The 15,784-nt window shown below is 36.6% G+C and overlaps 1 protein-coding gene across 2 annotated transcripts in view; it reads left to right on the top strand.

Annotated features, from left to right (window-relative positions):
* Positions 1-15,784, top strand: part of PRKD1 (protein kinase D1) — a 347,146-nt gene that overhangs the window by 292,376 nt on the left and 38,986 nt on the right. For both annotated transcript variants that reach the window (XM_024982053.2, XM_024982052.2), the window contains 6 exons: positions 3,585-3,708; positions 5,192-5,269; positions 6,567-6,846; positions 8,815-8,867; positions 11,020-11,092; positions 13,525-13,631. In XM_024982053.2, coding sequence (XP_024837821.1) covers positions 3,585-3,708; positions 5,192-5,269; positions 6,567-6,846; positions 8,815-8,867; positions 11,020-11,092; positions 13,525-13,631 — 715 coding nt within the window. The remainder of the gene's footprint in view (positions 1-3,584; positions 3,709-5,191; positions 5,270-6,566; positions 6,847-8,814; positions 8,868-11,019; positions 11,093-13,524; positions 13,632-15,784) is intronic.

Below are 15,784 nucleotides of genomic sequence, written 5' to 3'. Positions count from 1 at the left end.
AAGCTAGTTAATAACCCTTCAATTGCTTTTAAGTGTTCAAATGAAACATTCATGTGTCTCTCACTTTAAATCAAAAGCTGGAAATGATTAAGCTTAGTGAGGAAGGCATGTTGTAAGCCAAGATGGGTCAGAAGCTCAGCCTCTTGAGGTAAAACCATCAGCCAGGTTGTCAAAGTTCTTGATAGAATTAAAAGTGCTACTCCAATAAACACATGAATGATAAGACAGCAAAACAGCACCGTTGCTGATGGAGATAGTTTAACCTTGATAGAAGTTCAGACCAACAGCAGCATTCCCTCACAGCGAAACCTAATCCAGATCAAGGTCCTAACTCTTCAATTCTATGAAGACTGAGCAGTGGAAGATGCAGAAGAAGAGTTTGAAGCTATTAAAGATTGGATAAGCCATCGCCATAACATCAAAGTATGAAGTGAAGCATCAAGTGCTGATGTACAAACTGCAGCAAGTTACCAAAAACTCTAGCTAAGTTAATGAAGATAGCTACACATAGCATTTTCAGTATAGACAAAGCAGCCTTGTATTTGAAGCCAGTGTCATCTAAGACTTTCACAGCTAGAAGATGAAAGCTTCAAAGGACAGGCTGACTCTGAAGCTGGTAACTTTAAGTTGAAGCCAGTGCTCATTTACCATTCTGAAGAATCTTACAACCCTTAGTAATTATACCAAATCCACTCTGCTTATGTTCTGTAAGTGGAACAACAAAGCCTGGATGACATTGCATCTGTTTATAGCATAGTTTACTGAATATTTTAAGTCCACTGTTGAAACTTATTGCTCAGGAAAAAAAAAAAATTCCTTTCAAAATGCTGCTGCTCATTTACGATGCACCTGGTCACCCAAGACCTCTGATGGAGATGGATGGTAAGATTCTCGTTGTTTTCATGCCTTCTGACACAGAATCTGTTCTACAGCCCATGGATCAAGGGCTAATTTTAACTTCTATTATTTTTAGAGACACATTTTGTAAGATTGCCATATAGATAGTGATTCTTCTGATAGATCTAGACAAAGTCAACTGAAAACCTGAAAAGGATTTACTCTTCAGATACCATTAAGAATATTCATGATGAATGAGAAGAGATCAGAATATCAGCATTAACAGGAGTTTGGAAGAAGTTGTTTCCAAACCTCACAGATGACTTTGAGTGGAGGAAGTAGCTGCTGATGTGGTGCAAATAACGTGAGAACTGGAATTAGAAATGGAGCCTGAGACTGTGACTGCAGTGTCATGATAAACTGTAAGAGTTGAGCAGAGGAAGTGGCTTCTTGAGATGGAATCTACTCCTGATGAAGATGCTGTGAAGATTGTTGAAATGACAACAAAGGATTTAGAGTAATACTAGCACACACATTTAATTTATAATGCAGTATATAGTTTGAGTCCAATTTTGAAAGAAGTTCTGTGGGTAAAATGCTATAAAACAGCATTGTGTGCTACAGGGAAATCATTTGTGAAAGGAAGCATCAATTGATGTGGCAGGCTTTGCTGTTGTCCTGTTTTTAAAATTGACATAGTCACACCAGCTTTCAACAAACACCATCCTCATGAGTCAGCAGCCATCAACAATAAGGCAAGACTTTCCACCAGCAAAAAGACTGCATCTTGCCCGAAGGCTGAGATGATGGTTAGCCATTTTTAGCAATAAGCTAATCTTTAATTAAAGAATATACATTGATTTTTTTAGGCATAGTGCTATATAATACATTTAATAGACCACAGTATAGTGTAAACATAACATATATACACCGGGAAACCACAAAATTCACGTGACTTGCTTTTTTGCCATGTTTGTTTTATCTCTGTGGTCTGGAATCAAGCTGAACCATGTCCAGACTTTTCCTGTAATTTGTTTATAAATGAGCTGTGTACTGTAGAAGAAGCTCCTAAGTTTGGAGCTAGGCAGTCGGGATTCCCCTGGAGAAGTGTAGCTTGCATCCTTTCCTGATATTGCCTCATTTTTTGACCTATTTTCTTTTGCATGTGAGGGTTACACATACTTTCAAACAGAAAATTTACTACTAAGTTAATATTTATTCAAAGCTTGTTGTGTGCAAATACATAGATCAGGGATCAACCTTAGCAAACACCATCTACTTTATAGTTGGCCTGCAATGTAGATAATATGGGTTTGATTCCTGGGTGGGGAAGATCCCCTGGAGGAGGAAATGGCAACCCACTTGGAACCTGGTGGGCCACAGCCCATGGGGTCAGTAAGAGTCGGACACGACTGAGCCACTAACACTTTATTACAAGAATCACATTATGTCTGGACCTTACTGTTCTTGATTTTGTTGCAGAAGTGTGTGGAGTTTCATATTTGTGATTTGATTGTCTGTACTTTTGATTTGTAGATGATCCCCATTTTTTATATTAGTGGTCAGCACACTATAGCCAAATCAATCTGTTGCCTTTTGTGTTATAAAGTTTTATTGGAACATAGCCATGCCCATCCATAGCTATGGCTGTGGCTGCTTTTGCACTACAATGGCAGAGTTAAGTATTCTGCAGAGCCTGAAATGTGTATTACCTGACTCTACAAAGATAGCTCCCAAACCTCTGATTTATAAAGTATATTCAAACTTTTATGTCCATTTTATAAGTGCCATATTCATTGGCACTTCGTAACTAAAATTTATAACTAAAATTGTTCATAAGAGGAGAGCAATAAAATAATTGGATTTTATTTCATTTAATAACATGAGAAATATTTTTCAAATACTGGAAAATGCCTATGCCCCCACTTTCCTTTGAAGATGAACATTTCTTTAGTATCAAAATATTGGTGGCATGTAAGTGGTGGGTCAGTGCAGACATAGAGGTAGAAAAGAAGGACATGAAGGAGAGGCATAATTCCATGAGCAGTAGTTATTTAAAAGACAGTTTGAACAGCAGATTCTGATTTTTGTGAAATTGTTTAGACAGAGACTGAAGTTCATGTTAACATATTACATCTAAATGATTAATATTGTGGCTATAATATTTATTAAGCAAATGATCATTCACGTGTGACTGTGAACTGTGGCGTCTGTACACTATGATAGTAATCTACCCAATGTTTACCCCAATACTGAGCACCAAGTGTTTAGTTCACCTGAAAACCTAGGTGCTTACTCTTCTGCTCAGGGATTGTTAAGATGTACATATAAAGCCCCTCTCACTCTTCAGAGCCGAGTCTGAACCATGGTACTCTGACACTGTATGTATGTATGTGAAGTTGCTCAGTTGTGCCCGACTCTTTTCGACCCCATGGACTGTAGCCTACCAGGCTCCTCTGTCCATGGGATTTTCCAGGCAATAGTACTGGAGTGGATTGCCATTTCCTTCTCCAGGGGATCTTCCCAACCCAGGGATCGAACCTGGGTCTCCTGCATTGTAGACAGATGCTTTACTGTCTGAACCACCAGGGAAGGATACCTTTCACTAAAAATGGGGTGTGAAATTTTCTTTTGCCTTTCACTTTGAAATAGCTTTCACTTTGAAATAGCTGAAATAAGGCTTTAGGCAGGAAAAGAAGATCTGTATCTAAAAACATTTCTTTCTTAAACTGTTTTGGCTTTTCAAGTCCATCAACAAGCAACAACATCCCACTCATGAGAGTAGTACAGTCTGTCAAACACACGAAGAGGAAAAGCAGCACAGTGATGAAGGAAGGATGGATGGTCCACTACACCAGCAAGGACACGCTGGTAAGGTCCACACCAAGCTCTTGTCTGGTCTTGTGAGCTTTAATTAGAGGGGCTTCTGGTGCTCTGTCAAGACTGTGGGATATCTGGGTTAGCAGGAGCAAACCTTAGTGCAGGCAGGCTTCAGGATCAGGGGAGAATATTCATAGTCTCTGAGTGTTCATGTAGCTGAGCAAACAACTGAGTTAGAAAAGACTGTAGACAGCAATTTCAGGGAAACAAAGTCATTTCCCTGTATTACTTGAGATGATTCCCAAACAACTTGAGTGTCTACCTATCTTTTTATAGCAGCCTTGAAAACTTTCAGAATGCTCATCTGTGATTCAAAAAATTTTTGAGCACTGCATTTTAGGGAGAGAAAAAATGATAATAACTGTTATATACTTCTTAAATCCTTAAGTGTTCACTTAAAAATTGACCTATTCAGAAACATAGTAATCTTATATTTTATTAGATAAAAGACAGCACATTTACAAGTTTTATTATACTCTGAGTTTCTCACTACTTCTTATTTTCCTAATAGTTGATGCATGAGGTGTGCATGTATTGACGTATGTTTCAATTAAACTAACTGACCTTTAGTAATAAGCTTCTTTCTCAGCTATTGGTAGTGTTTTCCTCATCACTTCCTAGCCATAGAATTCCTATCATTTCTTTAGGTAAATGGACACCTATAACCTAACAGCTGTGTCTAATCTCAACCTTCTCTTCCAGAGAGAGCTTTACATGACTTACTGTAGGACTCAACTGAATTCCATCCAGTCTTTCCTAGATGTGGTAAAATATTTGAAGCGTATTTAGTATATTTGACTGGTATAAGACAGGTTGTAGAAGAGACCAAGAATAGTATTAGGACATTTTAGTCTGAAAAGAAGAAATACATGCATTCATACAGACACACAAGGACCTGATCACCAAATCATGGATGTTTAGATCTGCAGTAAGCTTAAGAGAAAGTCAAGCTATTGATGCATTCCTCTAATGTTAGGTTGATGCCCTGGAGTCAGCCTTGCCATCCTACTCAACATTCTTTAGTTCTACTGTGCCATCTCTAATGGAAGCCAGAATGCCTGGCTGGATCAGCATGGCATGCCTTATGTTCTAAAACAATAGAATATAAATATTACGTTGCCCATTAAGCCCTTTTATTACAGCTATTAATCCACCTTTAGCTCTTCAAGCCATCAAGTACATTTTAAAATGATGTTTTCTATTTATTCTACTTGCACTAAGTGCCAGGCACTGCTCTGGGTGCTAATATATCATCTCTTTTAATATTTATAACTCAAATGTAGGTGCAGAAACTCACTGTATACATTTGCTGAATAGACACCCTCTAGAGTCTTGAAATTGTTAGTCTTCCTCTTCCAAAGGCCGCACACTTTCCCCCATCAAATCTTATGCCCCAGTGGGAAAATGTTTTGATTATATCTGTCTTGAATTTTTTTAAGTTTTTAAAAGATACTGTATCAAACTTCTGTTTCAGCGGAAGCGGCACTATTGGAGATTGGATAGCAAATGTATCACCCTCTTTCAGAATGACACAGGAAGCAGGTACTACAAGGTAAGGGTGACTCTTTCCTTGACTGAGGTCTCATGCCCTCTCTTGCTTTCTTGTGGGAATGTAGAGTATCAGAAATACAAAATTACACCCAACAAACGTGACTCTTCTGAAGCTTGCTCCCAGAGATATTTTTTTTCTTCTCTGTAGTTTTTAGATTTGGGAGAAATCAGGTTGTGAGCTGATTAGTCATCTGTGAATTTCAAATTTCACTGTGGAATGCTTCTGGCCCCATGGGATGGTGGGGTAGGGGGAGGGGGAGAAGAAGCTTAACCATCTATTTTAGCAGGGATGCGTGATTTAACTAGCAAGTTCAGGGTCACAGAAGATTAGTGAAAAGTGAATTCCTGAAGTCTGTTCTATCCAACTTTCTTTGTTTTGTTTTGCATTGGTAGTCCTGCAAGTATGTCACCAGGGGTTAAGAAACATTGTATGACTCCTCCATGTATTGCCAATATCATAAGGAGCACTTTCTGCTAGAAAAATAATTTGGCAGTTGTTTTCATTCTGTCTCTCTACATGAAATAATACAGATGTCACATAACATATCACCCAGTGAAACATGGTTCCAAAAGAAATTTAGAGTGAAAAAGTATATATTTGCTCCATCAAGAATAATGAAGGCTCAGCGATAGTAGGTGTTCTCCATGGCCCCTTTACACAGACCTAACAGAAAAAGGAAACCTCATTAACTTTTAAATTAAAAATTTGTTTTAAAAGTTATTATTTCTTAAGAGTTATTTAAAAGTTATTATTTCTTCTCCATCCGAAAAGACAATACGGTGATTAATTTTTTAAATATCAAAACTGTCGTAAAAGCAACTGCTTTTAAAACCACTCTCTGTGGTGTTCCTCACTAAAACTGTTCATGTGGCTATATTATTATATTAACATCTATCAAGTCAAATTACATGATTCATTTTCAGTGCTTTAAAGAATAGTTGAAATTTAAAAACAGCTGTGCATACCCAAATGCATTTCAAAAGGGTTGTGATTTTACCTCACAGTTATTAAAATTATCATTTATAGTCTAAGACTTAGATTTTGATGCAGGTTCAAAATTATTCATATTTATTCTTATTGCATGGACATACTAAAAAGCCACTTGAATTTTTCTGGAAAAAGGAAATGATAATTTTATTTTTGTGTTTTTCTTGGTTATAGTCTGTGTCTTATAAAACTGTTTTATAGAAATGATAGCTGATTGTAATGTCATTTCTTACATGTCCCTGGCATGAGTTTTATTTGAAAGTTTTATCCTTTTGATAAACTCCATTAAGTACACACTTTTTTGCCATAGGAAATACCTTTATCAGAAATTTTATCTCTGGAACCAGCAAAACCATCAGCTTTAATTCCCAGTGGGGCCAACCCTCACTGCTTTGAGATCACTACAGCAAACATCGTGTATTATGTGGGAGAAAATGTGGTCAACCCCTCCAGCCCGCCACCAAACAGCAGTGTCCTCACCAGTGGCGTTGGTGCCGATGTGGCCAGGATGTGGGAGATGGCAATCCAGCACGCTCTCATGCCCGTCATACCCAAGGGGTCTTCTGTGGGCTCAGGAACCAGCGTGCACAGTGAGTCTGCTGGTTTTCTGTCTGTCTTTGGAACAGGTGAAGAGAACCCCTTTAGGGATGTTTAGTTTATTGGAAGACCCTGATCCTGGGAAAAATCGATGGCAGGAGGAGAAGCGGGTGACAGAGGATAATACAGTTGGATAGCATCACCAACTCAGTGGACATGTGTTTGAGAAAACTCTGGGAGATAGTAAAGGACAGGGAAGCCTGGTGTACTACAGTCCATGGGTTCACAAAGAGTTGGACATGACTTAGTGACTGAACAAACAAAAAGGACGGGGTGGTCTCCAAATAAAAGCTTCTACATATACTAAGGTGTTTTATTTTATAGTAAAAATTTGAACAGATGCTTGTCAACCCAGTATATCCAATAATAGCAGAAACTTGGGCTATTGGTGATAAAAGAAGTAATCTCGTTGGTGATAAAAGAAGAAGTAATCTTGTCAGCTCGAGCTTGACTGGAATGCCAGTTTTGCCATCTGCAAATCTGAGTTAACACAAGTCCTCCAAAACCACCAAATGTGCTACTCTTTGCAGGTGACTTAGTGTTCAGAGTACTTGCTGCTGCTGCTGCTAAGTTGCTTCAGTCGTGTCCGACTCTGTGCGACCCTGTAGGTGGCAGCCACCAGGCTCCCCTGTCCCTGGGATTCTCCAGGCAAGAACACTGGAGTGGGTTGCCATTTCCTTCTCCAATGCATGAAAGTGAAAAGTGAAAGTGAAGTCGCTCAGTTTTGTCTGACTCTTAGCAACCCCATGCACTGCAGCCTACCAGGCTTCTCCGGCCACGGGATTCTTCAGGCAAGAGCACTGGAGTGGGGTGCCAGTGCCTTCTCTGTGCTCAGAGTACTTGGAAAGTCTTAAAAATCATTTTTTCCTAGGTAGATCTCTCTGTTCATTGTAGCATGAGATACATTTTACCAGAATTCAATCAAGATCAAAAATGGAGGATGCATTTTCAAAAGATATTTTAGAGGAGTATCTGTATATAAATGTAACTTTACAGTCTCATAATGGCTATTAATAGAGCCTGTGGCAAAGCACCCTCTGTTTTCACATCACAGTGACTGATGATCTGTGATAGATTTGATTTGTCACGACTTTTTAGTTGATCTCTACAACCAGTGTATATATTGCATGCATGTATGCTAAGTAGCTTCGGCTACGGCTAAGTCACTTCAGTCATGTCCGACTCTGTGCAGCCCCATAGACAGCAGCCCACCAGGCTCCCCCATCCCTAGGATTCTCCAGGCAAGAACACTGGAGTGGGTTGCCATTTCCTTCTCCAATGCATGAAAGTGAAAGTGAAGTCTCTCAGTCATGTCCGACTCTTAGCGACCCCATGGACTGCAGCCTACCAGGCTCCTCCGTCCATGGGATTTTCCAGGCAAGAGTACTGGAGTGGGGTGCCATTGCCTTCTCCATAAGTAGCTTCAGTCATGTTCAACTCTGTGCCACCCTATGGACTATAGCCTGCCAGGCTCCTCCGTCCATGGGACTCACCAGGCAGGTTCTTTACCACGAGCACCACCTGGGAAGCTCAGTACATGTCAATAGGGGATATATATGCCTATTTGAGTGCTAACCATTTTATGTGAGAGCTCTATTTTTAAAATAACCCCAGTAGGTGGATGTTAATGTTTTGCCTGCTTTACAGGTAAGGGAATCAGACCCTAGTCGCATTAAGTTGTTTCTGCTTGTACCAGAGTTAAAAATGGCAAACCAGAATTTGAACCCGAATCTTTATGACTTCAACTCTAAACTGACAAAATACTGTTATTTTTCAAAGCCAAGTACAGAGTGAATCTGTAACTGTAAAAGCAAACAAATATTCTAATAGGCATTTTCTTAGAAAAATCTAATTGCTATGATTTAAAAACACCCCTGCAGCTTGATTAATAAGCATGTGTTTACCTGTTTTGTGATTACCTCTCTTACTTCTTTTGTGTATTTTTTAATGTGTTTTTCTAGGAGATATTTCTGTGAGTATTTCAGTATCAAACTGCCAGATTCAAGAAAATGTGGTGAGTATATACCTACTAATATAAAACTTGGTACTATGATCTTTTATTGGAAAATAAGAGCATCATAAAATGCATTTTTATTGATCTGATATTTTAATTTTTTAGTATTTTCTAGAAAATAAAATAGGGTCCCCTTGGATGTTTTTCCTCTATAAAATTTTAGAAACATTGCATTGTATCAATTCTTTAGTGATTTTCTGTAATCTGTTCTGTAGTGTGGAGAGTTAAATAACTATTTTTCATTTCAGGTAAGCAATTAGAATTCAGTGCCTGATTTTTTATGTATTTGACCCATCTTGATACTGGAATTTTAAATGGTTGATGTTACGTAATATCAGATAAAATAGATAAATTATTTGAATTTCATGAGTAGCTTAAATGTGCCCTTATTCCCTTTCCTTGATTGCTACCCATGAGTGCTATCATATGACAGGGAGTTGCAAATACACTTACAATCACTTGTACTTACCAAGGAGACCTGATAAACTGCATAAATGAGATTTTATGGATCCGCATTCCAGCACCCTAGTCAACTGTACCACCTAATTCCATCAGCCCAGTTTTTGAAAATTCTGTGTAGATCATATACATATTATGAAGTAATTTACACTCTGTCATATGTTTGCTTTTTTTATTATACTTTGTCACTGTGGCAAGAAGCCCAAAAGTAATGAGGCCTTTCCTACCTCATCCTGTGACTCAGATTTTTCCCTCAATTTTGACTGCTATGCCTGTGACCAAAAGGAAAACATTTGTAGCCTTAAACTGATCTGAGTTTACTTTTCAAAAAGTAAACTCCGTGAAACTTAATTTATCACCAGCATAACTTTGCAACCTTTACTAAATTGGCATAAAGTAAACTGAAAACCAATATGATTGAGAATATTAGGAAAAGTTCGTGACAAAAATTAGCTGTATTCTTATTCTGTCAGTCACAAGATAAAGACCTCTTTTTCTATTAGTCACAAGATAGATAAAGATTTCTGTTGCTCTTACTTAGCCAGAGAAGACTTTGAGAAATACTTATCTACCTATAAATCTCTTGGGAAATTCTAGATTCCTTTGTGGTTCTTCCACCCACAAATTCTAGGTGGCCATTGAGCTATCAGGAAAAAAATGAAGTAGCACTTGGACTCAGACTACTAGAGTAGTATTAATTTCTTTTCTTGTCTTCAGACAACCTTGAACTCTGAACCATAGATACTCTGAAGGGATCAGAGTATAGAGAGGACTTACAGTTTTTTCCTGGAGGAGGGACAAAGGAAAAGGATAGGAATATATAGAATATGCAAAGGGTAAGATGTGATGTAAAGGGACTTTTGGTTTTGAAAGGACAACAGTAAAACGATAGAGGATTGGCAGAAAATTCCATGGTATGTCATAGCAATACTGAAAGTGAAAAAGTATTACATTATACTTTCATGATTGTCATCATCAAATCACAGGTTGTAAACACAGTCATTTAAAATAGAATATTTTACTTAGCAATTATTACTTCAAAGAGGAAAGAGTAGACGCTTGGAAACTTGAACCTCTATAAGTGGAAAAAGTGAAACAGTTTGGTCACCTTATAAATGAGAATTTCATTATCTGTTTGTTGTGTCTCTGGCTCATTCACAGTGATTCAGCCCCTTTTCCTTCTAATTTAAATTCATCTGATGTAGATGATTGAAGAAGAAGCAGCCTTACCATTTTAGCCGTAAAGAATGAAATGGGTTGGAATCAGGACTCACACAGACGTGATTGGGAATCATGATTATTTAATGTGAAATTTCTAAATAACCATCTCAATAAGCAAATCCATTTTTAAATATTGGCATTATATATATTTATGACATTTTATATATATATATATATATATATATATATGACATTATATAGTTTTAAGTCTTTTTTTCTTCCTAATGAAACCTATTTACTTGAAAACTGAAAAATTTCTGCTGCTTAAGAGCAGAATAGTTTTCAAACATTACAACATTAAATTGAAGGGTGAGTTTTTAATATTATCATTATATTGTAGATTTCATCTGGCATTTAAATTATGTTTAAATTCATTAAGTATTAATGATATATTTAATAAAATTATAGAATTTATTAGGACTAATACGTTGTTCCACTTAATGTTTGTTTTTCTCTGGACTTGCACCTATAGGACATCAGCACAGTTTATCAGATTTTTCCTGATGAAGTACTGGGTTCTGGACAGTTTGGAATTGTGTATGGAGGTATGTTGAATCACCAAGTATTTTTATTAATTTAAAGTTTTGGCTACTTGTGTTAAAATTAATATCTCCAAGAAGAATATAAAAACCTATATGTTGATGTGTTTTGTATGTTAGGTCTTTCTGTGACTTACGTTTTTAGAAATTTCTCTTGAGATGATTGCTAACTGGAAAATTAGCACATGTCTGTTTTGAATGAGAAATTTCTCTACTCCTAAAAAATTTGTTTTACTTAAATATGGATTAAACTCTGTACACAATAATGGTTAAATACTGGTTTATACAGGCAAAATATTGAGAAACAAGGAAACTATAATTTGGAAACATTCTTTTTCCTCTTAGCATATTTTGTCCAGAATGCTATAGAAATCCATTCATGTAACCAGGGAAAAACTAGTCTATTCTAACGTCTTTATTAGATGTTAGAATCTAACATCTTCTATTCTAACGTCTTTAGCAATGTAATGTATTTTGTTAAGGTTTGTATTGTTTATATGTATGAAGTAAAATACTAAATTTTTACATTTTTCTTATTCTCAGGTTATTTGGTGAATTTAGTTAAAACTTCTGTCTTAGATTCTAGTCAGTTCAATCACATTTTTCAGATCCTTAGAAAAGATATCAGTTTTTTTATCTGCCCTGTAAAATGGCCTTATAACTTTGAATTGCTCAATATAATCACTAACAGATTATCTTTTTTGTGAGATGGGGTGCTCTGAAATAATCACAATGTTTGATTCTATTATCATGGTATAATATTGTGCTCTTTAATTTAAAAACTAATTAAATTCTACTTTGTTTTACAAAGTAATTTTGATTCTTATAAAATGTACAAATCATTTTTTTTGACAGAAAACCTGTCAGTGAGTCAGCAACCATTGTATTTTCTGTCAAGGCCTAACAGTGTGATCGGGGAGACTAAGTACAACCCAAGGAATTGTTCTGCAGTGTAATAATTGCATACAAAAAAAAAAATCATGGTGTATAGAGCATGGTGCTGTGCTTAGTCGCTCAGTCATGTCCAACTCTTTGAGACCCCGTGGACTGTAGCCCACCAGGCTCCTCTGTCCATGGGAACTCTGCAGACAAGAATACAGGAGTGAGTAGCCAGTCCCTTCTCCAGGGCATCTTCCTGACCCAGGAATTGAACCAGGGTCTCCTGCATTGCAGGTGGATTCTTTACCAACTGAGCTACCAGGGAAGCCCATGAAGTATGGTAAATATACATGACTGAATATAGTGTGGGGGTGAAATGGGTAAGAAACGAGATTAGAGAAACCGGCATGTGCCAGATAGTTGGTAACATCCAGCAGTGGAGGAGCGGGTTTAGAAGGAGGCCTCCACAAGGAAGGCTAGAAAGTTATACCTGGACACGTATGGATGAAGCGGATAAGAACAGTCACGGAAGACAGGCAAGTGCCATAGAGACAGAAACAGGGAGACTAAAACACCCACAGTCTTGGAGACAGTAGTTGCAGTAAAAAGTCTGAATTGGAATAGAGATTGCAGCCAGTCAAAGGAAAGAACATGAAAACAAGACAATAGTTTTGTCAGTTGTGAAGGGAAGCGCTCTCGGAGGAGTTGGAAGGAATGGTGAAAGTGGTTTTAGGGAGAAGGGGCTCTAGAATTACACCAAATGTAAAAATAATCGAGTTTTGAATTAGTTTATATGTGACCAAAAATAGTGAGTGATTAGTTTCACTTCCAAATTCAATTAGCATGACTATATTCTGTATCTTCTATAATCTAGTAGTGTAGAAGTGAACAGCTTGAGGGGACCCTTTGATTCCCTAGAAGGTTTATTGTGCGAATTAAATTGGATATGATATATGTAAAGGGCCTGTCAGATGTTGACGATGGTGATAATAATGATGATAACATGTTTTTTGAGTGTGTATAGTTATCTGGGCACTCTGTGTACTGTACATATCTTCTTACATCTCATTCTCACAACAGTGCTGCCATTGAAGATGAGGAACCCAGAAAGCTTTAGTGGTTTGCTCAAGACCATGAAGCTATTCGTGCCAAGATTTTTATTCTTTCTGTTATAACATACATTAGTTTATCAGGACTTCATCCTTTCTTAAGGAGAGTAGTCTTGCCAGTGGTATGAATATTTTCTATATTAAGTAGCTCAATATCCTGTTTCTAATACATATGTTTTGTAAGAAAATATCAGATTGTTCATATGAATAGCTTTTAATGTCCTAATTCTTTTGTGTTTTGAATTTGGCTAAGTTTATAGTGTATATTTGATCTATAATAATGGAGCTAAGAAATGAAATCTTGATGGGCATAAGTCAGTGCCCACCAGAAATGTTAATTTTTTCAGTAAAACATTTTTATAATTCTAAAATGTCCTTATAAATTCTGGTATTCTTCAGTAGAGATGATATTTAATAAGATTATGCTACTATTTCTTTTTTATTTTAAAGGAAAACATCGTAAAACAGGAAGAGATGTAGCTATTAAGATCATTGACAAGTTAAGGTTTCCAACAAAACAAGAAAGCCAGCTTCGTAATGAGGTTGCAATTCTTCAGGTACTTTTTGTTTTTTATGTGGGGGCTATAATATATTCCATTAACTTCTGCAAAACAAAGAAAAGTTACCCATTATCTGTGGCATAGATATTTAGGAACATGTTTAAATAAGTGAAAAGGCGGATCAAGCATCAAACCACTGCCTGCCTGGTATCTTCCCTGAGACGAGGCAGCAGCTTTTCCTTTCTATGTGCTTAATTCTAGGTTTTAATGTGTTATTAATTCTCATTAAATGAATAATGTTTCAGCATTTGCCCATAGTGGACATGCTGCAACCATTTTGTTTTACATTATCCATGACCTTGCCTTCATAAACATTCTTCCTTTATGCTGTGATAATTATATGAATCAAGTATATGTCAGTATGTAGCTGTCAGCATATCAAGGAAAAAAGTAATACATGCCTGACAATCAGATGATCATGATCTTATTAATGTCCTCTTTGTGTCTCACTGTAAGCCTTTTATTTAATATTGAGACTTCCTTAACTCTTCTCATTTTTTAAGCCAGTCCCTTTTTAAAGCCAGAATTTGCTAATGAAAAGTATTATGTGATATACATAATTTTTTAAATTATTAAAACTTTTTATGCAGATCAAAAGGAAATGGAGCAGTTGTTTACTAAATGTGGCCAACCTAGCCATCCAGTCTGGACAGTTTAGATCCTTGATAAATGCCCATTTTTATATAACTCCCATAATTATCTACTTGTCATACAAGCTAATCATAATTTCTGATTTATAGTTTTATTAAATAATTTTCATCTGAGCATTGCTAGCAAAACAAAACAGACTGCATTTCTTCATTTATTGTTTCATATAAATGCCATTTATTGAGTTTATACAATAAAAAAGTTGGAAAAGATATGATTTTCTGCCCTAAAGGATCTCATGTGTACAGACAACCAAAATAATTGTTGCTGTATATTAAAAAATGACATAGACTTTTCTGAGACTCATACGTTCTAAACATGGTGTTTTTGTGCTTTTGGACAACTAATGTAACACAAAGAACTACCACAGTGTTCTCTGCCTTCTTGGAAGAAGATAACCACAGATCTTAAGCTGACAATTCATGCATAGTTTAGTGCTTGCTACTCAAATTCTTTTGCAAAAAATTCTTGACAACACTGAGTTGTCACATCTGAAAACTTAGTGACACCTTTCCATACTTGGACCCCCCTCTTCCAGTCTCCACCCTCACCTGATGTCCTGAAGGCCGACTCCTTCGCAGCCTTGCCACAGTTGGCATAAGGATAAGACATTTCTCCTTCTTTACAGGACATAAGAGGAGTTTCAATTAACATGGTTATATACCTTTCTACTTTTTATTGGAACTGCAGAGGAACATCAAATTCTCTCTGTATAGCCTTTTAATTAGCTTTCCTGAGCATGACAACACATTATCAGCTGCTGACTCTGTAGTAAGGTAGAAAAATAAAATATACCATAAACTGACTCCATCTCCTTTGCAAAAGAGTAGCTGCAATCAACAACTCAGATGCAGTAAACATGTATTTGGCAAAAATTTCATTATAATGTGATTTTCTATAAAGAATTTGGTTAGGTTGAAAGTGAGATTTTGTCTCTTGAGCATACAAAGAGTTTGAACAGTTCACATATTATGGCCTGAAATCTCAAGAATCCTCATCAGTTATCATTCATCCCCATTGTCCCCAATTGTTCTTCACTTCCTTCATCAAACTCATATTTATTGAGTAAATATCATGAGCTAAGCTCTGTTCTTGGCTCAGTGGATACAGTGGGGACAAAGACACTCAAGTCCTTCCTGTCATGAGTCTTTAAATTGTATTTAAATTGTCTTTAAATTGTATTTTCAGGTCTACTTTTAGTCTGATGTTTACAACATACTTAAATGTTTAATTTTTAATTACAAAACCTGTAGAAGGAATCTTATTAAAGCTTGGTTTATGTATATGAGGTTTGAGAGTTCATACTTTACCAAAAGTTGACATTTGTTTCAAACTTGTTCACCAGAAATTAGTCTGATCTATATTCTCTTTTTCCATAGCACTTACCATATTCTGGCCTATTACAGAATTTTATTTATTATATTTGCTGTGGGTTTCTTTCCCCATCCCCAATGCCAATCCCTGCTGTAGAATATATATGTTTCAAAAGGGCAGATGCTGTT

The sequence above is a fragment of the Bos taurus genome, chromosome 21 (assembly GCF_002263795.3).
Source record: "Bos taurus isolate L1 Dominette 01449 registration number 42190680 breed Hereford chromosome 21, ARS-UCD2.0, whole genome shotgun sequence".
NCBI classification, from domain to species: Eukaryota; Metazoa; Chordata; class Mammalia; order Artiodactyla; family Bovidae; genus Bos; species Bos taurus.
The sequence above is the reverse complement of the archived record's forward strand: the minus strand, read 5'-3'. Positions and strand labels throughout refer to the sequence as shown.